The 19,669-nt window shown below is 31.4% G+C and overlaps 5 protein-coding genes across 5 annotated transcripts in view; 3 read left to right on the forward strand and 2 right to left on the reverse strand.

The window, feature by feature from the left end:
* Nucleotides 1-1,782: 1,782 nt before the first annotated feature.
* LOC119609904 (FACT complex subunit Ssrp1) lies at nt 1,783-5,496 on the reverse strand. The gene is made up of 5 exons (XM_037964933.1): nt 5,281-5,496; nt 4,260-5,206; nt 3,586-4,201; nt 2,212-2,682; nt 1,783-2,152 (listed from the first exon to the last, which is right to left on the reverse strand). The coding sequence occupies exons 1-5, from the start codon at nt 5,329-5,331 to the stop codon at nt 2,021-2,023; spliced, it is 2,217 nt and encodes a 738-aa protein (XP_037820861.1). The 5' UTR covers nt 5,332-5,496; the 3' UTR covers nt 1,783-2,020.
* A 41-nt stretch (nt 5,497-5,537) lies between these two features.
* The window catches only part of LOC119609905 (sodium- and chloride-dependent glycine transporter 1), a 129,021-nt gene continuing 114,889 nt past the window's right edge, over nt 5,538-19,669 (forward strand). Inside the window, exon 1 of the mRNA XM_037964935.1 lies at nt 5,538-5,670. The gene's annotated coding sequence lies outside the window, so the exon portion shown is untranslated. The remainder of the gene's footprint in view (nt 5,671-19,669) is intronic.
* Nucleotides 5,849-6,624, forward strand: LOC119609910 (NTF2-related export protein). Its single transcript, XM_037964939.1, has 3 exons — nt 5,849-5,992; nt 6,062-6,148; nt 6,208-6,624. The coding sequence occupies exons 1-3, from the start codon at nt 5,984-5,986 to the stop codon at nt 6,535-6,537; spliced, it is 426 nt and encodes a 141-aa protein (XP_037820867.1). The 5' UTR covers nt 5,849-5,983; the 3' UTR covers nt 6,538-6,624.
* Nucleotides 10,145-12,345, reverse strand: LOC119609906 (gastrulation defective protein 1 homolog). Its single transcript, XM_037964936.1, has 2 exons — nt 11,984-12,345; nt 10,145-11,925 (listed from the first exon to the last, which is right to left on the reverse strand). The coding sequence occupies exons 1-2, from the start codon at nt 12,233-12,235 to the stop codon at nt 10,243-10,245; spliced, it is 1,935 nt and encodes a 644-aa protein (XP_037820864.1). The 5' UTR covers nt 12,236-12,345; the 3' UTR covers nt 10,145-10,242.
* LOC119609902 (transient receptor potential cation channel protein painless-like) lies at nt 12,981-18,167 on the forward strand. The gene is made up of 4 exons (XM_037964931.1): nt 12,981-13,052; nt 15,614-15,799; nt 15,855-17,773; nt 18,092-18,167. The coding sequence occupies exons 1-4, from the start codon at nt 12,981-12,983 to the stop codon at nt 18,165-18,167; spliced, it is 2,253 nt and encodes a 750-aa protein (XP_037820859.1).

Consider the following 19,669-nt stretch of genomic DNA (forward strand, 5'->3'; position numbering starts at 1 on the left):
GGAAACACTTTTACTATAGAAAAATTCTCTATAAAGGAGACACTTTTTCTATAGAAAAAGTCTCTATGAAAAAGTGTCTCCTTTTTGTATAGAAAAAGTCTCTATGAAGCAGACACCTTTTCTATAGAAAAAGTCTCTATGAAGGAGACAATTTTTCTATAGAAAAAGTCTCTATGAAAAAGTGTCTTCCTTTTTCTATAGAAAAAGTCTCTATGTAGCATCTGAACGAGATATTTTTTCTATAGAAATAGTCTCTATGTAGCATCTGAACGAGATATTTTTTCTATAGAAATAGTCTCTATGAAGGAGACACTTTTTCTATAGAAAAAGTCTCTATGAAGGAGACACTTTTTCTATAGAAAAAGTCTCTATGAAGGAGACACTTTTTCTATAGAAAAAGGCTCTATGAAGAAAAAGTGTCTCCATTTTGTATAGAAAAAGTCTCTATGAAGCAGATACCTTTTCTATAGAAAAAGTCTCTATGAAGGAGACAATTTTTCTATAGAAAAAGTCTCTATGAAAAAGTGTCTCCTTTTTCTATAGAAAAAGTCTCTATGAAAAAGTGTCTCCTTTTTCTATAGAAAAAGTCTCTATGAAAAAGTGTCTCCTTTTTCTATAGAAAAAGTCTCTATGAAAAAGTGTCTCCTTTTTCTATAGAAAAAGTCTCTGTGAAGAAGATACTTTTTCTATAGAAAAAGCCTCTGTGAAGGAAACACTTTTTCTATAGAAAAAGTATCTGTGAAGAAGATACTTTTTCTATAGAAAAAGTCTCTGTAAAGAAGACACTTTTTCTATAGAAAAAGTCTCTGTGAAGGAGACACTTTTTCTATAGAAAGTCTCTATGAAGGAGACACTTTTTCCATAGAAAGTATGTAAAAAAATACACTTCTTTTCTTTATAAAAAGTCTGTATTAAAGAGATAGTCGTTTTTCTATAGCAAAAAAATCTTTTCTAAAAAGACCTTTTGAAGATGTTCGTTAAAGAATCTTCTTTTTGAGGAGTTTATTTCCTTAGAAAAAGTGTCTCCTGTGTTAAGAAGTTTTCTGTTTTCTTTCCCAATTTACTTTCGTTTCATTTTTCTTAATAAAAAGTGTGTATTGGGGTCAGTAAAACGTATATTCACCTAACAATTGCTTTTTAATATTTGGTGACAAGTGTTACTTATTTTTTTTTTTTTTTTTTGTAAATTTTTTTTTTGAAAAAAACACAAAAACAGCCTCCAGCTTATTGGAGTCAGTTTGTCGTATTGGCAGTTTTTGTTTACTTCTTTCGAACTTTAACTTCAGTTTATAATTTATGAGTTTATTATACCCATCGTTTGTAATAAGAAAATTTTTATTTATTTTCATTAAACCTTTGTAAGACATAAAGTTTTATTACCCTGTAAGTTGTTTTTTTTTTTTTTTTTTTTTGGTGGGTGCTTTAATGTGGAGTATAACAGGTTAAGGTAGTGTTTTCAAAAAAGTAACAGAATATGAATCATAATTCTTGAAAAAAAAAAACTTGAAAAAGGTTATTGTAATTTCAGTTCAGAAATTTGATGGAGATCAAAGTGACAATAACAATAACTAATTACAATTTGATTGTTTTTTTGAGGAAAAAAAAAACACTTAATAAACATTAAGTTAAATCATAAAAACAAATTGTATTGAAAAACAGTAGCAGAAGTATAATAAAATGTTTAATTATGAGTTCAAAAACATCTCTGAACTAAGTAAAAGCTAATTAGAATTTGAAATGTTAATATAGAACACATATTTTAAGATAAAATCGATTTTTAAATTATGTCTTAAAAAAATCATAAATTTATTTTGTAGTTTACAAAAAAAAGTAATAAACAAAGTTTGTATTTTCAACGCTTTTCAAATGTGAAGCGATTAGAGCAATTAATTTTCATCAAGAAAACAAATCCTACAGACTTATAAGACTAAATTAACATAGAATTTTATTAAAAATAACATTAAATACGACGACAGATGAATGATTAGGAGGAAAGTTAGTGTTAAAGGGAGTTTTTAAATTAATCACTGCCCTCTTCTTCCTCAGATTCTTCTTCAGAAGCGGAGGCTTCTTCCTCATCGTCTTCATCCTCTTCCTCCTCACTGGCTGGTTTCTTTTGTTTTTTATCGCCCTTCGATTTAGATTTATCGCTCTAAAAAAGTTAAATTTAAATTAATAAAAAAATATCAAAACTCCACAAACTCTACTCACTTTACTCTTCTTCTTTTCTGGCTCTGAATCTTCCTCGCCAGATTTATCTTTCTTTTTCTTGCTTTCCTCCGATGATGATGAATCATCCTCTGATATATATTCTTTAGATTTAAATGATCCTGAGGTATTTGCCGCCTTTTTGGTGGGTGATGCTTCCTTTTTACGTTTTTTGCTTGCCGCTTTACTACTACTTTTGGTGTTGTCTTTCTCCTCATCATCACTGTCATCGGCTGTTGGTTTATAGTCTTTCATTTCGTCTAAATATCTTTGTTTATCCTTGGCTGCCTTTTCTTCCCATTTGGATTTATCCTTTAGTTCTCTCCACATTTCACCGCCTTTTTTGGCAATTTCAGTTATTTTTATACCAGGATTGTCTTTTTTGATTTGTTCACGTGTATCATTGAGCCACAACATGAAGGCGGTGGTGGCTCGTTTGGGTTTGTTGGAATCTTTCTTTTTGGTGGGTTTTTTCTGAAAAAAAAGGAAACCAATTTTATGTTTTTGTATATTTTTATTCGAATAAATTTTGATACGAATAATTCTAAATTATTATTTAAATAAATTTTTTTTTTTGAAAAAATTTTATTCGAATAAATGTTTATCAAATAATTTTTATTCGAATAAATTTTTATTCGAAATTTTAATCGAATGTTTTATTTGAATACTTCTATAAAAAAAAATCTTTACAAAAGAGACACTTTTTCTATAGAAAAAGTCTCTACAAAATAGACACTACAAAAGAGACACTTTTTCTATAGAAAAAGTCTCTACAAAAGAGACACTTTTTCTATAGAAAAAGTCTCTACAAAAGAGACACTTTTTCTATAGAAAAAGTCTCTACAAAAGAGACACTTTTTCTATAGAAAAAGTCTCTACAAAAGAGACACTTTTTCTATAGAAAAAGTCTCTACCAAAGAGACACTTTTTCTATAGAAAAATTCTCTACAAAAGAGACACTTTTTCTATAGAAAAATTCTCTACAAAAGAGACACTTTTTCTATAGAAAAAGTCTCTACAAAAGAGACACTTTTTCTATAGAAAAAGTCTCTACAAAAGAGACACTTTTTCTATAGAAAAAGTTTCTACAAAAGAGACATTTTTTCCATAGAAAAAGTCTCTACATAAGAGATACTATTCCTATAGACACTTTTTCCGTAGAAAAGTCTCTATAAAAGAGGGACTTTTTCTATAGAAAAAGTCTATATAAAAGAGGGACTTTTTCTATAGAAAAACTCTCTATAAAAGAGACACTTTCTTTAGAGAAAGTCTCTCTAAAATAGACGCTTTTGTTGTAGAGAAAGTCTCTATAGAAAATGTTTTCTACAGAAAATGTTTTTAAATATTTCAATGAAAGAAAATGTTTCTCACACTCACCGATTTCTGTTTTCTCTCCACCTTTTCTTTTTTCTCTTTCTTCTCCTTCTTATGCTTCTTCTCACCACCACCATCACTGCCACTACCTTTGCCACTAGCATCTGAATCATCCGAATCACTTTGAGCATTTGAATCGTATTCCTCTGCCACATCCGATACGTCACCGGTAGGATTGAAATCTTCATCGGTAGATTCTTCTTCTGAACCCTCATCATCATCGGAATCTTTCTCTTGTGCTTCAGCTTTAACACGTGCCAAATAGGCATCGGGTTCATTTTCATTATCCGAATCACCGAAATCAACATCCTTATAGCCGCCCTTATTATCTTTACCCGTATTGCTAACATGCAGTTTCTTTTGACTAATAAAATCGTACAGTTTAGAATACTCTTCCTTTTCGATGGAGGAGAAAATGTGAATGGTGCCATTTTTGAGTGTTACTTCAAAATCAAAACTACGTGTTGAACCACCACTACGGGCAAAATTAACCGAGGCAATTTCCTCGAAACGTATGTGTATGGGTGGCTTGTGGATGTAAATGAAACCACGTTCTAAGGGATAGAGATAGCCAGCGGCAGCTTTAAAGGAACAGCCCACAGCAGCGGTGCCGGAGTGTCTATATAAAGAACAGTAAAATAAGTATGTTCTATGCATTAGTTTGTTTTCTAACTTACCCTATAAAATTGCCGGGTCCTGTAATCTTGCGTCCTATTAAAACTTTCATTACCTTGCCCATGACTTCATAGAGCGGGCCCGATATCTCTTTTTCCAATTTACCCTCATATTTCTCTTTTAATTCTTCCTCCGAGAAAGGCAATTCAATTGAAGTTTCCTCTTCGGGACTGAAGAGTAAAACCAAATAGTGGTAACGTGTTTGACCTTGTTTTATGGGAGGATCCAAAGACAAAACAAAGAACATTTGTCGATTGTCCTTATGAGGCAATAAAAACAAACGCAGCACTGAATCCATGGGAATTTTGTAATCAAAAGTTTTACCGTGCAGTTGGAAGAAGGTAGAGAAAACTTTAATATCATAACGACCTCTGGGCGTCAGACAATGAATCTCGCGGAATATAGCAATAGCATCACCCGAAGCAGATATAACCGAGGCTTTGTTCATAACATTTGTTTGGAATGTCTCCACGGGATCATCCTCAGCCGACTCCACTATGGGTATATGGAAACGCATTTCCATTAGACCCACAGGAGCATCATCATTCTGATGAAATTCTAAAGTTACCTCATTTTTACCAGTCATACATTGTGAAACATGTGACAAGGGCACTTCAAAGATGGTTTTGTGATCTTTGTCAAAACTAAGAACAGAACCCTGAAACTTGGCTGTACCCCAATTCCAACCCTTGACACACATTTCCTTTTCCACCAAATCCTGATTATAGGTTTTCTTAATGAATTTGCCCAGCTTTTCATTTTCACTATCCTTAAAGCCGACAAAACGATGTAAATTACCATTCTTGGTAAAGATTCTCAAACCCCAAGTGCCCACAAATTTCTGGGAATTAATTAAATCTATGTCATCGGCTGGAATTTGCTCCACTTTACCCGTTTTGCTATTCTTGAAAACAATTTGTTGTTCGGTCATTTTTAGACGTCCGGGAGTCTGAAAAACAACAAATAAAACATAAAGAATTACACAAAAATTTGTAACACACATTGTGTTGTCATGACACTTACCATTACTCCTCTGACTTCTGCCGAAATATCATATTCCAAAGTATCGCTCATAGTTTTTAATTATAATGCAACTGTTGTAGATTTGAATAATATTTAATTATTTCCTATATTTTTTGTCTATTTTCTAGAAACCGGCATGCGTTTTATTCCAAAAGACAAAAAAACAACGCTTTTTTTGTGCGCCCAAGAGTAGGAATGACAAGAGAATGATGCGAAAAAAAGCTGTTTTCTTTCTTTGCCAAAATGTCAAATTTGCTATCATAGCAATAATGAATGGCAAATGAAAAAAAGAAGAAGACCTGTAAAGGCATTTTTGCAACAGAGAGCTGCCAGATGATAACGTAAAGCGAAACAAACAACTGCTTTAAAAAATGCAAAAAAGATATAAAGGTAAGTTTATTTTATATTAAATTTTCCAGTAAAATTAAAAGTATATTTTTAAATTTAATTTATTAAAAAAACAATGTTTATATAAAAACTTTTCAATCGCAAAAATATGTTTAAAAAAAATATGGCAAGCTTTTTAAAAGTATGTGTGAGAGAGAGTGAAAAACCGGCTTTGTTTATGTTTACGAAATTTAAAGCTGGCAATACTGTGAGCAAAAGAAAAACATGTTGAAAAATTAACAAAAACAATAAAAAATTACACAAATTAAAGAAATTTTAAGGAATTATTAAACAATTTTAAGAAAATTAAAGAAAAATGGACAATGTAAGTATAAAACAAACTCCAAAACCCTTAATAAACTAATTCATTTAAGTTTTCTTTCACAATATCTAGGAAATGAAATCAAAAGTGGAAGCCTGCAGTCGTACGGCTGAGGATTTTACCAAATTATATTATCAATCTTTTGATAAAAGAAGACATGTAGGTATTTATGGGTGCAAAAAAATATAAAAACTATAATTTTAACTAACTAACTACAGCAAATGAACCGCCTCTACTTGGATAATGGTCTTTTTGTGTGGAATGGCAATGGTGCCTCCGGCAAAGACAATATACAGAAATACTTTATAGAATTGCCCACTTCGGAACATACTATTTCCACCTTGGATGCTCAACCTATTGTGGATGAGGCTGTGGCCGGACAATTAACCTATTTAATACAGGCCGGCGGCACTGTGAAGTATACTGATCAGCCGATGAAACCTTTTCAACAGACTTTTATTATAACAGCTCAGGATGATAAATGGAAGATTGCTAGTGATTGTTATCGTTTGCAGGATGCTTTAGTGACGCAAGATAATAAATCGTAGTTTTAAGTTGGAAAGTTTTTGATAATAAATATGATTTTTTTGTAAAATTACTAAATATAAAAGGTTTTTGTAAAAATAAAAGTTTAACAATTTGATAGTTTTAGTTATACGGGAAAGAATTCCAAGTGAAAATAGTTTTCTGGTAGTCTAGTCTATAGTATAACTAGATCGACATAGTCTGTTGCCCATAGTGTTAACTATTACCTATAGTCTAGATTAGTCCATAGTATAGCCGATTGTCTATAGTCTAGTCTAATAGTCTAGTCTATTCAATCGTCTAGTGGAAAGTTGATTCTATATTCTGATCTATAGTCTATTTTATGGACTAGTCTCTTTAATAGTACATTCTATAGTCTAGCTTTTTATAGTAAATAAATTTTATTTACTACTTTTTTAATAAAGTGTAAACTCGTCAAAAATCTCATTGCTACCTTCCATCACTAACACTAAAAACTCTCTTAAATACACTCTCTCCTTAAACATTACTCTCCACTACTGAAAACGAAAAAAAATAAGTTTCCCACCAACAATATATTGATTACTACTCGCCCCACTTGCAATTTACCCATACAAGCATATACTTTAGTAAGTTGCGCATACACATTAACATACTCCTTTTTAAGTTTTTGACATTTCTCTTTATTACTTGGATACATACTAAAGTTAGTTCTCGCGAAATTTTCACACGGTTCGGTTGGCTAGAAGAAGTGTCTTAGTTTTTATTTAAATTTTTAAAGAAAACATTGAAGTATATTTAAATATTTTTACATAAAAATATAATTAAAGCCTAGTTTTGTTGTTGTGTGAAAAAATTTTCTTAAAAATCTAAAAAGAAATGCATCTGCATGCAGAAGAAAAATTGTTAAAATTTTGTGAAAATTTTCTGTTTCCTTTTCACCCGGCATTTCGTAGCGCTTATACAAAGAGTGTAAAAGTGTTAGTGAGAAATGTTAAGAGAAAGAAAGCTTAAGAAAGCAGAGCAAATTAAAGTAAAGAAAAAAAAGCTTGAAGAAAATAAAAGAGGAAATATAGTAAAAGGGAAGAAATGTGTTTTGTTGTTTATTTTTTAAGTTCCTGTAATAATAGATGTTTCCTTTTGTTTACATAATGTGTGAGTTTAGTGCAGTGTTAAGTTGAAATGTTAAGATAAATATAATATCAATGTAAATAAAGCCAAATGCTAAAAATGTAAATAAATAAAATGAAGAAATAAAAAGTAGATAAGTGTTTAAAGAAAAAAATATGTGTGTAAAAATAAAAAATAAAGAAATATTGGAGATCTTACCTAAGAAGAAGAAAAGAAAAAAAATCAGTTGCACCGGATGTGGAAGTTATTAATAATGTAAGTAACATTTCCTAACAGAATGTTAAACATTTAAGTTTACAAATGTATTGAAATAGTGAATGGTTGTTGAATTTGCTAAATATATTAGTTGTGTTTTGTTGCTATCAATGTGTGTTAACGCTTAAAGTTAGCAACAAAACGAACATTACCTGACTTGGCATCACTCCACAGAAGAAATCTGCTAAATCTTGAAATTATTTACAATTTCTTGAAAAGGTTTTTTTATTTGGTAATTTTCTTTGATTTAAATTTTATTTTAAAATATTTTTTTATTGTTTGACATAAACACATTAATATTTGTATTTTTATTTTTGAATTGGTAGCACTTTTATCAACGTTAAAATTAACTTGTATAATTTTACACGTTAACTCCTAACGTTTATAAATTTTAAATTTATATGAAATTGCCTTTGAACGTTAGCAACAAAACACAACTATTAACAGATTGTTTTTGACCGTTGAAAAATGTTACCGGCCTTAACGTGGGCCTATAATTTTTTATTCGTGTAAAGATCTAAGTCTCCCTAAAATAGATAGATAGATAGATAGTTAGATTGATAGATAGATAGATAGATAGATAGATAGATAGATAGATAGATAGATAGATAGATAGATAGATATATAGATAGATAGATAGATAGATAGATAGATAGATAGATAGATAGATAGATAGATAGATAGATAGATAGATAGATAGATAGATAGATAGATATATATATATATATATATATATATATATATATATATATATATATATATATATATATATATATATATATATATATATATAGATATATATATAGATAGATAGATAGATAGATAGATAGATAGATAGATAGATAGATAGATAGATAGATAGATAGATAGATAGATAGATAGATAGATAGATAGATAGATAGATATATAGATAGATAGATAGTAGAGATAGATAGATAGATAGATAGATAGATATAGATAGATAGATAGATAGATAGATAGATATATAGATAGATAGATAGATAGATAGATAGATAGATAGATATATAGATAGATAGATAGATAGATAGATAGATAGATAGATAGATAGATAGATAGATAGATAGATAGATAGATAGATAGATAGATAGATAGATAGATAGATAGATAGATAGATAGATAGATAGATAGATAGATAGATAGATAGATAGATAGATAGATAGATAGATAGATAGATAGATAGATAGATAGATAGATAGATAGATAGATAGATAGATAGATAGATATAGATAGATAGATAGATAGATAGATAGATAGATAGATAGATAGATAGATAGATAGATAGATAGATAGATAGATAGATAGATAGATAGATAGATGGATAGATGAGATAGATAGATAGATAGATAGATAGATAGATAGATAGATAGATAGATAGATAGATAGATAGATAGATAGATAGATAGATAGATAGATAGATAGATGGATAGATAGATAGATAGATAGATGATAGATAGATAAATAGATAGATAGATAGATAGATAGATAGATAGATAGATAGATAGATAGATAGATAGATAGATAGATAGATAGATAGATAGATAGATAGATAGATAGATAGATATAGATAGATAGATAGATAGATAGATAGATAGATAGATAGGTAGATAGATAGATAGATAGGTAGATAGATAGATAGATAGATAGATAGATAGATAGATAGATAGATAGATAGATAGATAGATAGATAGAGATAGATAGATAGATAGATAGATAGATAGGTAGATAGATAGATAGATAGATAGATAGATAGATAGATAGATAGATAGATAGATAGATAGATAGATAGATAGATAGATAGATATATAGATAGATAGATAGATAGATAGATAGATAGATAGATAGATAGATAGATAGATAGATAGATAGATAGATAGATAGATAGATAGATAGAATAGATAGATAGATAGATAGATAGATAGATAGATAGAGATATAGATAGAGTATAGATAGATAGATAGATAGATAGATAGATAGATAGATAGATAGATAGATAGATAGATAGATAGATAGATAGATAGATAGATAGATAGATAGATAGATAAATATAAAGATAGATAGTCTTAGGTGGAAATGTCAAATATTATTCCTGAAATTTTAGGAAAATTATAAAATAATGCTATTGCTATTGAACCACAATAAAACAATTTGAAGATGTTGCATCATGACTTTTCTTAATTTTTTTCTTTTATTTCATTTTAATTTCATCATTTTATTGGTATATCACTTTTAAACCTTCACAAAATCTTCCTTCTTAAATATAACTATCTTTATTTTCCACAAATACACTTTTCTTTCCTTACTATAAAAGCGATTATATCAATCTCTAGACTATTTTCCCTCGTTTACTCCTTCTTGGCCTTTTTATTATCCGGCTCTCCCTCCTCACTACCCTCGGTGGGTACGGAAAATACCGGTTTAGGTTGGGTCTGTTTATAAGCCGGTGCTATCCAATAGGGATTTTCAGCAGCCTCTTTAGCATACTTTAGAATAGCTTCACGTGGATCTTGATCATCATCCACACGTTTGCTAAGACCCAAGTTACGTATAACATAGGAACTGAGGGTGCCACCTGAACTAGCCACTCTGCCACCTTGGCCACTGGTAATGGGCAGATCTGGCCGGTGTGATTTAACCGGATCCATACGTTCCTTTTCCATTTTCTTGCGTGACGATCTTGATTTCTCTTGTCGGAACATGGGCAGGGCATGCGGTGTTATTATCTGTGAAACACCCACCACTTCAGTGTGTTTTTTCTTACGATAAGTTTTAACCACACACAATTTGGCACCACGAAGACTTCTCTGCTCGTCATAATAACACTTGATGACACCATTGCCACAGCCCACAAATAGTTGATTGAGTTTAGGATGCCATAGAGTTTTTATAATGTGAGAATCAGTTACCGGTATACGTTTAACTTCTTCAAAAGTTTGTGTATTATAGAAGTATAGGTTGGCATGGGTTTGTCCCTTAGGCAATGATTCGCCTGTAACTAAAAGCCTATCGTCAGGACTGAAACAACAGTCGGTGGTGTCATAGCGTGAAAACAAATTCGACCAGGTGTGTATGGGCTTTTTGAAATTACGCAAATCCCATAATTTCATAGTTTCATCGTTCGAGCGTGTGGATAATTGTTGGCCCATATAGGAAAATTGTATGGAGGTTACTTCAGAACCCTTCTGATGCGCATCCCTAACACAGTGTGTCGTATTGACAAACATTTTGCGAGTATCCCAGGTTTGTATAGAACCATCTAAACAACCGGCCGCAATTAAAGTAGCATCCCGATTATAAATACAAGAACCAGCATTAGTTCTTAAGCCCCCCTGAGCTCTGGTCTTGATGACAGTATGTTGTTCTTTATTTTTAATACCCTTCCAAATTCTGAGAGTGCCATCCATGGCAGCGGTTAGAAATTCTTCTTTGGTATAAGGATGCCAACAGCCTGAAGTTAACTGTGCCACATGGCCTTTAGTGCGCGACATATCAGTTAAATAAGGATCTCCCTTAACACATTCCATTTTCTCAAAACCATCACGATCTAAGATTTTAGCTTGTGAATTACCCGATATAACCAAAATCATATCGCCAGTAATGGAATAATGCAGAGCTCGTATGGGATAATTTTCACATGGCTGTATAGTACGGAAACTTCGCATTGAAGAATCCATGCCGGCAAAATCCCAAAAACTTATTTCATAATCTATTGAACCGGATACTAAGCGAGCACCAGCCGGGTCACCGGCTAAAGCTAAAATAGCTTTGTTGCCATGTTGCATTTGAACTTCATGAGTATCGGGTATTCTTTTTTCTAAATTCATATCCTCCTCATCGTCTTCATCATCGTCATCATCATCATCGTCTTCCTCGTTATCACCTTTTTGCTTCTCCACCTTTTTCTTGGTATTATCAGCATCTGCCATAGTAGGCATAGGTCCTATAACATCTTCATCCTCACTGTCATTTTCTCCTTCCTCCGGTTCTACTCTTACGGGTGCCGATTCTTTGGCCTTGGCAATTTGTTCCTTTAAAAGAAAATATCATTATTGTTTTATAAAGTCCTTCGCCTTTCTCTACACTTACATTTATATCAAATATCTTGGCTGTCTTCCTGCCAAAACCCGTCAACCCCATGACTTCTTTTAGTTTTTGTGCTTCCAAATCATCAGCCACCTCCTCGATTTGTTTTTGCATTTGTTGTTTATCAATTTTTCGAAAACCTCCTGCTGAAGTTGTTGCTTTTTCTGTGTCTGTTTCATTTTCTTCTTCTTTCTTTTCAGCAGGTTTATTGAGATTTAAATTAATTTTACCAAAGGCAATTTTACCCCTTTGCATTTTGTGCAAATTCTTTGACTTTTTCTTTAAAAAAAATTGTAATTTTTAATTATCTATCTTAAACAAAATTTACTGTTTTCACTACACTTTTTCCGGTTAGTTTAAATGTAAACAAATAACAGCTGGGATTTTTTACACATACAGGGTTGTATTTTTTGTTAGTGATTGTGAGTAAAAGTAATCGGTTATTAATGGTAAATTGTTATCATAATTTCATATATTTTCTATAAAAAAAAGCAATTTAATTAAAATTTATAAAATAAGGAATTTTAACTTAATACCATGTATCAACTTTTTATAGATAATTAGCTTGTTAGCAGAATTATCTTGTTAATTCAGAATTTTAGCTCAATTACAGCTAATATTTATCAGATGTGTCGGACCCTCCATAGACCAATTGAAAATAATCGAGCCCTTAAATTATTAATTAAAAAGAAATTCGTAATTTCATTATAAATTGTATATTTTTTTAATTTAAACTCTTATTTGCATCGTATTACTATTATTAGCGTTCTAGCAATATCCTGACCACAAAAAATTGCTCATCCACTAGGTATAAATCTTAGCAAGCCTATTTCGATAATTCATTTCAAGTTTAACACTCTTTCTGTGAATACCTTAGTATAATTACTTATAAGGAAATCTATAAAAGAACATTAATTTTGACAGTTCTAGTCAAAATAAGGTTCATATACTTATATAAACTCTCTCGCTAAACACACAGTGTAAGTCTATGTTATTAAAAATGGAAAGCAGAAGAATAACTAATTATAGAGGTATTATTGCTCTCATCTCAAAAGTTCAGGCCAATAATGAAGTAAGTTAAAAACAATATTATATTCGGCAGTGCCAAATCTTATATAACATCCATCAAAATTTTTTACTCAAATTATAGACCAGACCAAAGACTGGACTATAGAACGGACTAACGACTGGGCGATAGACTCTGGCCTTTGTATGGACTCTGGACTAGACTATAGACCGAAATAATGAGTCTGGAATAGACCAGAATATAGACAACACTATAGACTAGACTATAGACTACACAATATACTAGACTATAGACTAAACTAGAGACTAGACTAAGTACTATGGAATAAACTATAATAATATATACTATGGAATGGAACTATATACTATGGAATAAACTAAAGAATATACTACAGACTAGACTACAGACTAGACTATAGCATAGACTATAGACTAGACTATAGACTAGACTATAGACTAGACTATAGACTAGACTATAGACTAGACTATAGACTAGACTATAGACTAGACTATAGACTAGACTATAGACTGACTATAGACTAGACTATAGACTAGACTATAGACTAGACTATAGACTAGACTATAGACTAGACTATAGACTAGACTATAGACTAGACTATAGACTAGACTATAGACTAGACTATAGACTAGACTATAGACTAGACTATAGACTAGACTATAGACTAGACTATAGACTAGACTATAGACTAGACTATAGACTAGACTATAGACTAGACTATAGACTAGACTATAGACTAGACTATAGACTAGACTATAGACTAGACTATAGACTAGACTATAGACTAGACTATAGACTAGACTATAGACTAGACTATAGACTAGACTATAGACTAGACTATAGACTAGACTATAGACTAGACTATAGACTAGACTAGACTATAGACTAGACTAGACTAGACTAGACTAGACTAGACTAGACTAGACTAGACTAGACTATAGACTAGACTAGACTAGACTAGACTATAGACTAGACTATAGACTAGACTATAGACTAGACTATAGACTAGACTATAGACTAGACTATAGACTAGACTATAGACTAGACTATAGACTAGACTATAGGCTAGACTATAGACTAGACTATAGACTAGACTATAGACTAGACTATAGACTAGACTATAGACTAGACTATAGACTAGACTATAGAACTAGACTATAGACTAGACTATAGACTAGACTATAGACTAGACTATAGACTAGACTATAGACTAGACTATAGACTAGACTATATACCTAGACTATAGACTAGACTATAGACTAGACTAGTAGACTAGACTATAGCACTAGACTATAGACTAGACTATAGACTAGACTATAGACTAGACTATAGACTAGACTATAGACTAGACTATAGACTAGACTATAGACTAGACTATAGACTAGACTATAGACTAGACTATAGACTAGACTATAGACTAGACTATAGACTAGACTATAGACTAGACTATAGACTAGACTATAGACTAGACTATAGACTAGACTATAGACTAGACTATAGACTAGACTATAGACTAGACTATAGACTAGACTAGACTATAGACTAGACTATAGACTAGACTATAGACTAGACTAGATAGACTAGACTATAGACTAGACTAGACTATAGACTAGACTATAGACTAGACTATAGACTAGACTATAGACTAGACTATAGACTAGACTATAGACTAGACTATAGACTAGACTATAGACTAGACTATAGACTAGACTATAGACTAGACTATAGACTAGACTATAGACTAGACTATAGATTAGACTAGACTATAGACTAGACTATAGACTAGACTAGACTATAGACTAGACTATAGACTAGACTATAGACTAGACTATAGACTAGACTATAGACTAGACTATAGACTAGACTATAGACTAGACTATAGACTAGACTATAGGCTAGACTATAGACTAGACTATAGACTAGACTATAGACTAGACTATAGACTAGATTATAGACTAGACTATAGACTAGACTATAGACTAGACTATAGACTAGACTATAGACTAGACTATAGACTAGACTATAGACTAGACTTTAGACTAGACTATAGACTAACTAAGACTAAGACTATACCTATAGAACTAGACTATAGACTAGACTATAGCTAACTAAGACTATACTATAGACTAGACTATAGACTATACTATAGACAGACTATAGACTAAGACTAATGACTAGACTATGACTAGACTTAGACGAGACTATAGACTAGACTATAGACTAGACTAATAGACTAGACTATGACTAGACCTATAGACTAGACTATAGACCCGGCTATAGACTAGACTATAGACTAGAACTATAAGACCGGACTAAGAGACTAGACTATAGACTAAGACTATAGACTAGACTAGAGACTAGACTATAGACTAGACTATAGACTAGACTATAGACTAGACTATAGACTAGACTATAGACTAGACTATAGACTAGACTATAGAACTAGACTATAGACTAGACTATAGACTAGACTATAGACCAGACAAAGACCAGACTATAGACCTAGACTATAAGAACTAGATAATTCGATGTTGGGCATAAAATATAATTTTTCCATTTGGGATTTATTTAATCTGGTTCTTACGCAGATACAACTATACGAGGCTTTTTTAAAACGTAATATTTGTAAATTTTGTGCCGCCTTAGAAAAAAATGAAAATCCTTTCAAGAAACTGCCGGATCAAGATTTGTGTGTATTCTATCAAGCTTTACAGACGCCCGGTTGTTCAGCATTTATAAAAGAATCTTTGAAAGCTGTTTTTCATATACCGAAAGTAAGTATTAAAAGTGTACAATATAAATGACAGTTGTTAAACTTTTTCTTTAAAGGATCCCTACTTTTTTTACAAAGCTACAAAATTTGCATGTAACTCAGAAGATCCTGACAACTTCGAAGCACTTTGCAGTTATAAAACTGTTGTATATATGGATTTATTCCTACTTGATACATTGACCAAGAAACTTAACAATGACAATGTTATGAACTTAAAACAATTCATACAATATGCCCTACGTTTTGGTGTATCACCCAATATAGCGCAACAAGAGGAAATAACTCCTCTACATAATGTTATAGAAAATATACATTTAGATTATGCTAATAAATGGCAAATTATACAAATATTTCTGCTTTATCCAGACATTGATATCGATACCTTTAGGCAGGGTGAAGTGAGAAATATATTGGAAAGGGATTATCCGAATATAAAATTGCCGGAGCGAATAACCACAATTAAATCCCTAAAGAATTGCTTAAAATCGAGTAATATTAAGCGATTTAATTTAATCTATTCTGAACATTTACACACTAATAGTGGAGAGGACGTTAATAATGTATTGTTATTGGAATCGATAGTGCTAGAAGAAGATGAAGCTTTTGATATTATTTTTCGTATTTTAAAAGATAATGTCCCGTACGAATCAGTTTGCTTATTTATTCAAATTGCTTACGAAACTGGAAATGCCCGGGCTTTATATAAGCTTTTAACAATTCATGATATAAAACTTTATCCAAATTTGTTTAAAGATTTTGTTAATTATCTGTTTCGTAAATCAAGACATGATGTAACACTCTATAACAAAATTTTAAATTGTTTTTACTTTATATTGGATTTTGAACAAATTGATATCAATGAACTGGACTATTATGAAGGCACTGCCCTTCATAGGGCCATACAACAAGGTTATGTTGATTTGACAAAAATTCTTTTAAAAAAAGGAGCTAACCTTTGTATTAAACATGATAAACAGCAAATACCTTTAATTAGCCTACCACCGGCCATATTGGAAGAACATTTAGATGACTGTATTACCACTAACTGGTACTTTGGTAGTGATCCAGAAACGACTGAAATAAAGATTAGTTTTAAAAACTTTAACACCAAGAAATGGAATGTAATTATATCGAAACAAGTTTTACCAGCGATAGCTTGTATGGCCAAATCGCCAACACATCGTTACCTATTACAGCATCCAGTTATATCCAGTATTTTACACCTCAAATGGCAAAAAGCTTCTTATATATTCTACACAAATTTCTATCTTTGTTTGTTCTTTATCGTCTCCATTATAACACATATCATATTGAACATTAGCCTTGGTAATCATGAGACTGCTGTAGGAATATCACTTACGTGTTCCTGCTTAGGCATGACATACTTGTTTATTAGGGAATGTATACAATTTGTAATATCACCTTGGAAGTACTTGAAATGTTTTCGCAATTATATGGAAATCTTGTTAATAATATTTGCCATATTAAGTTGTTTGTATAGCAATAGAGACCTGGAGGTAGCTTGTATTTTACTCTTGGCCTATGAGTTATTTTGCTTGGTTGGCTCATTACCCATTGCTGTCATTTCCACGCATATGCTAATGCTGGAGACTGTATGCATAAGTTTTATCAAGAGTTTCCTCTTCTACTCAATATTCATATTCACATTTACCTTGTGTTTTTATATCAAAAGTGATCAAGAATCTGATAAAGCGTCAGTTATAAGCAGCGAGGAGGAATTCAATAGATTCTCTACTCCTATGAAAGGCTTTTTCAAGACAATTGTCATGTTTATCGGAGAAATTGATGCCAGCAACTTAAATCTGGACTCCAGTTACAGTTTGTTGCTGTTTCTCTCCTTCATTTTATTCATGACATTAATATTGTTTAATCTGCTCAATGGTCTGGCGGTAAGTGATACTCAGGAAATTAGAAATCAAGCGGAATTTAATGGTATTATCTGTCGCATCAATTCGTTGATGACCCATGAAAATGTTTTTTTAAATCAATCTTCGATTTATTTATGGTTTTTGCTAAAAATTCGAAGATTTCCTTTCATATGGAGACATTTTGCCAAACTACTTCCCGACTTCTCTACTGAAGTCAACTTTTTGTCCAATGATAAAAATAAGATAATTCAAATAGCTGCCAATAAAGAGAATGTTTGTAGAAATAAAATTTCCGTTTCCCAAGATTACTTTGTTATTCAAATCGAAAGCAACGTCGAGGTTCATGTTAATAGATCAAAAAAACTTTATTTTTGTTCCTGGTTTTCTCGTCTTACTACTAAAAGGTGTTCAACAATGGATGAGCGTACGTCGGCTCAAGCATTAGCAGTTTTAAATAAAAAATCTGCTTTACATATTTAACCTTAATTTTAACGTACTTAATTTAATTTTTAGAATATTTTTTATGTTATATGTATAATTTTTAATGTTAAAATAAATTAGTAAAAAAATAAAAACTACATTTAATGTAATCCTTTAAATGGGTCCATTATTTTCACAATATCAGCTAAAACAAATGCAGATTCAAACGACATTCAAAGAGATGCCATAAATACTGTGTTATAGGGACTTGGAAGTCAACCCCTACTGGTCTCACATAGACCATGCTAATCTCAATGTTGGTCCAATATGTGGTCAGAATCTTTATGATACACCCCACATATTCTTCAACTGTCCAGACTTTGTTTACATCCCCGGGGCCATGAGGTCCAAATTCAATGCTTCAACACGACTACACTGTGAATTGTTAACTTTGTGATCTTCGTCCATAAATCGTTAGTTTTTTTTTTTTTTTGGACGGAAACATAAAATCGCTTCAATTTCATTAAAACGTGTTTAAACTGAGGCATATGTATTTCTGATCAATTATAGTTTAAATATATGTATATCTTGTCTATAGTCTAGTATATAATCTGGACTATAATAAGTTCTTTAGTCTGTACTAGTAGTAGCAATATCTATAATCTGGACTATTGTCTCGTCTATGGTCCGGACTATAGTCTCATCTATAATCTGAACTAATATATTCTATAGTTTGAACTATAATCTAGTTTACAGTCTAGTCTTAAGTATGGACAATAGTCAACTACATAGTATGGACTATAGTCTAGTCTATAATCTGGACTATGACCTAGTCTATAGTTTGGACTATAGTATCGTCTATAGTCTATACTAGAGTCCAGTCTATAGTCTGAAATATAGTATAAACAATAGTCTGCAATATATTATAGTCAACAATATAGTCTGTAGTCTTATCATTCGTCTGCGGACAAGACACTAGTCTATAATTTGGTCTAGTCCATGGTCTGGACTATTGTCTGATCTATAATCTGGACTAAGTATAATATATTCTATAGATTGGACTATAATCTAGTCTAGTCTTAAGTTTGGACAATAGTCAAGTCAAGAATCTGGAGTATGACTATAGTGTCGTCCAAAGTCGAGTCTATAGTCTAGTCCATAGTTTAGTCTATAGTCTAGTCAATAGTCTAGTCTATAGTCAAGTCTATGTCTTGTCTATAGTCTAGTCTATAGTCCAGTCTATAGTCTAGTCTATAGTCTAGTCTATAGTCTAGTCTATAGTCTAGTCTATAGTCTAGTCTATAGTCTAGTCTATAGTCTAGTCTATAGTCTAGTTTATAGTCTAGTCTATAGTCTAGTCTATAGTCTAGTCTATAGTCTAGTCTATAGTCTAGTCTATAGTCTAGTCTATAGTCTAGTCTATAGTCTAGTCTATAGTCTAGTCTATAGTCTAGTCTATAGTCTTGTCTATAGTCTAGTCTATAGTCTAGTCTATAGTCTAGTCTATAGTCTAGTCTATAGTCTAGTCTATAGTCTAGTCTATAGTCTAGTCTATAGTCTAG

This window comes from Lucilia sericata, unplaced genomic scaffold, assembly GCF_015586225.1.
Source record: "Lucilia sericata isolate MDLA Ls3-8-SP2 unplaced genomic scaffold, ASM1558622v1 Contig001083F_arrow, whole genome shotgun sequence".
NCBI lineage: Eukaryota > Metazoa > Arthropoda > Insecta > Diptera > Calliphoridae > Lucilia > Lucilia sericata.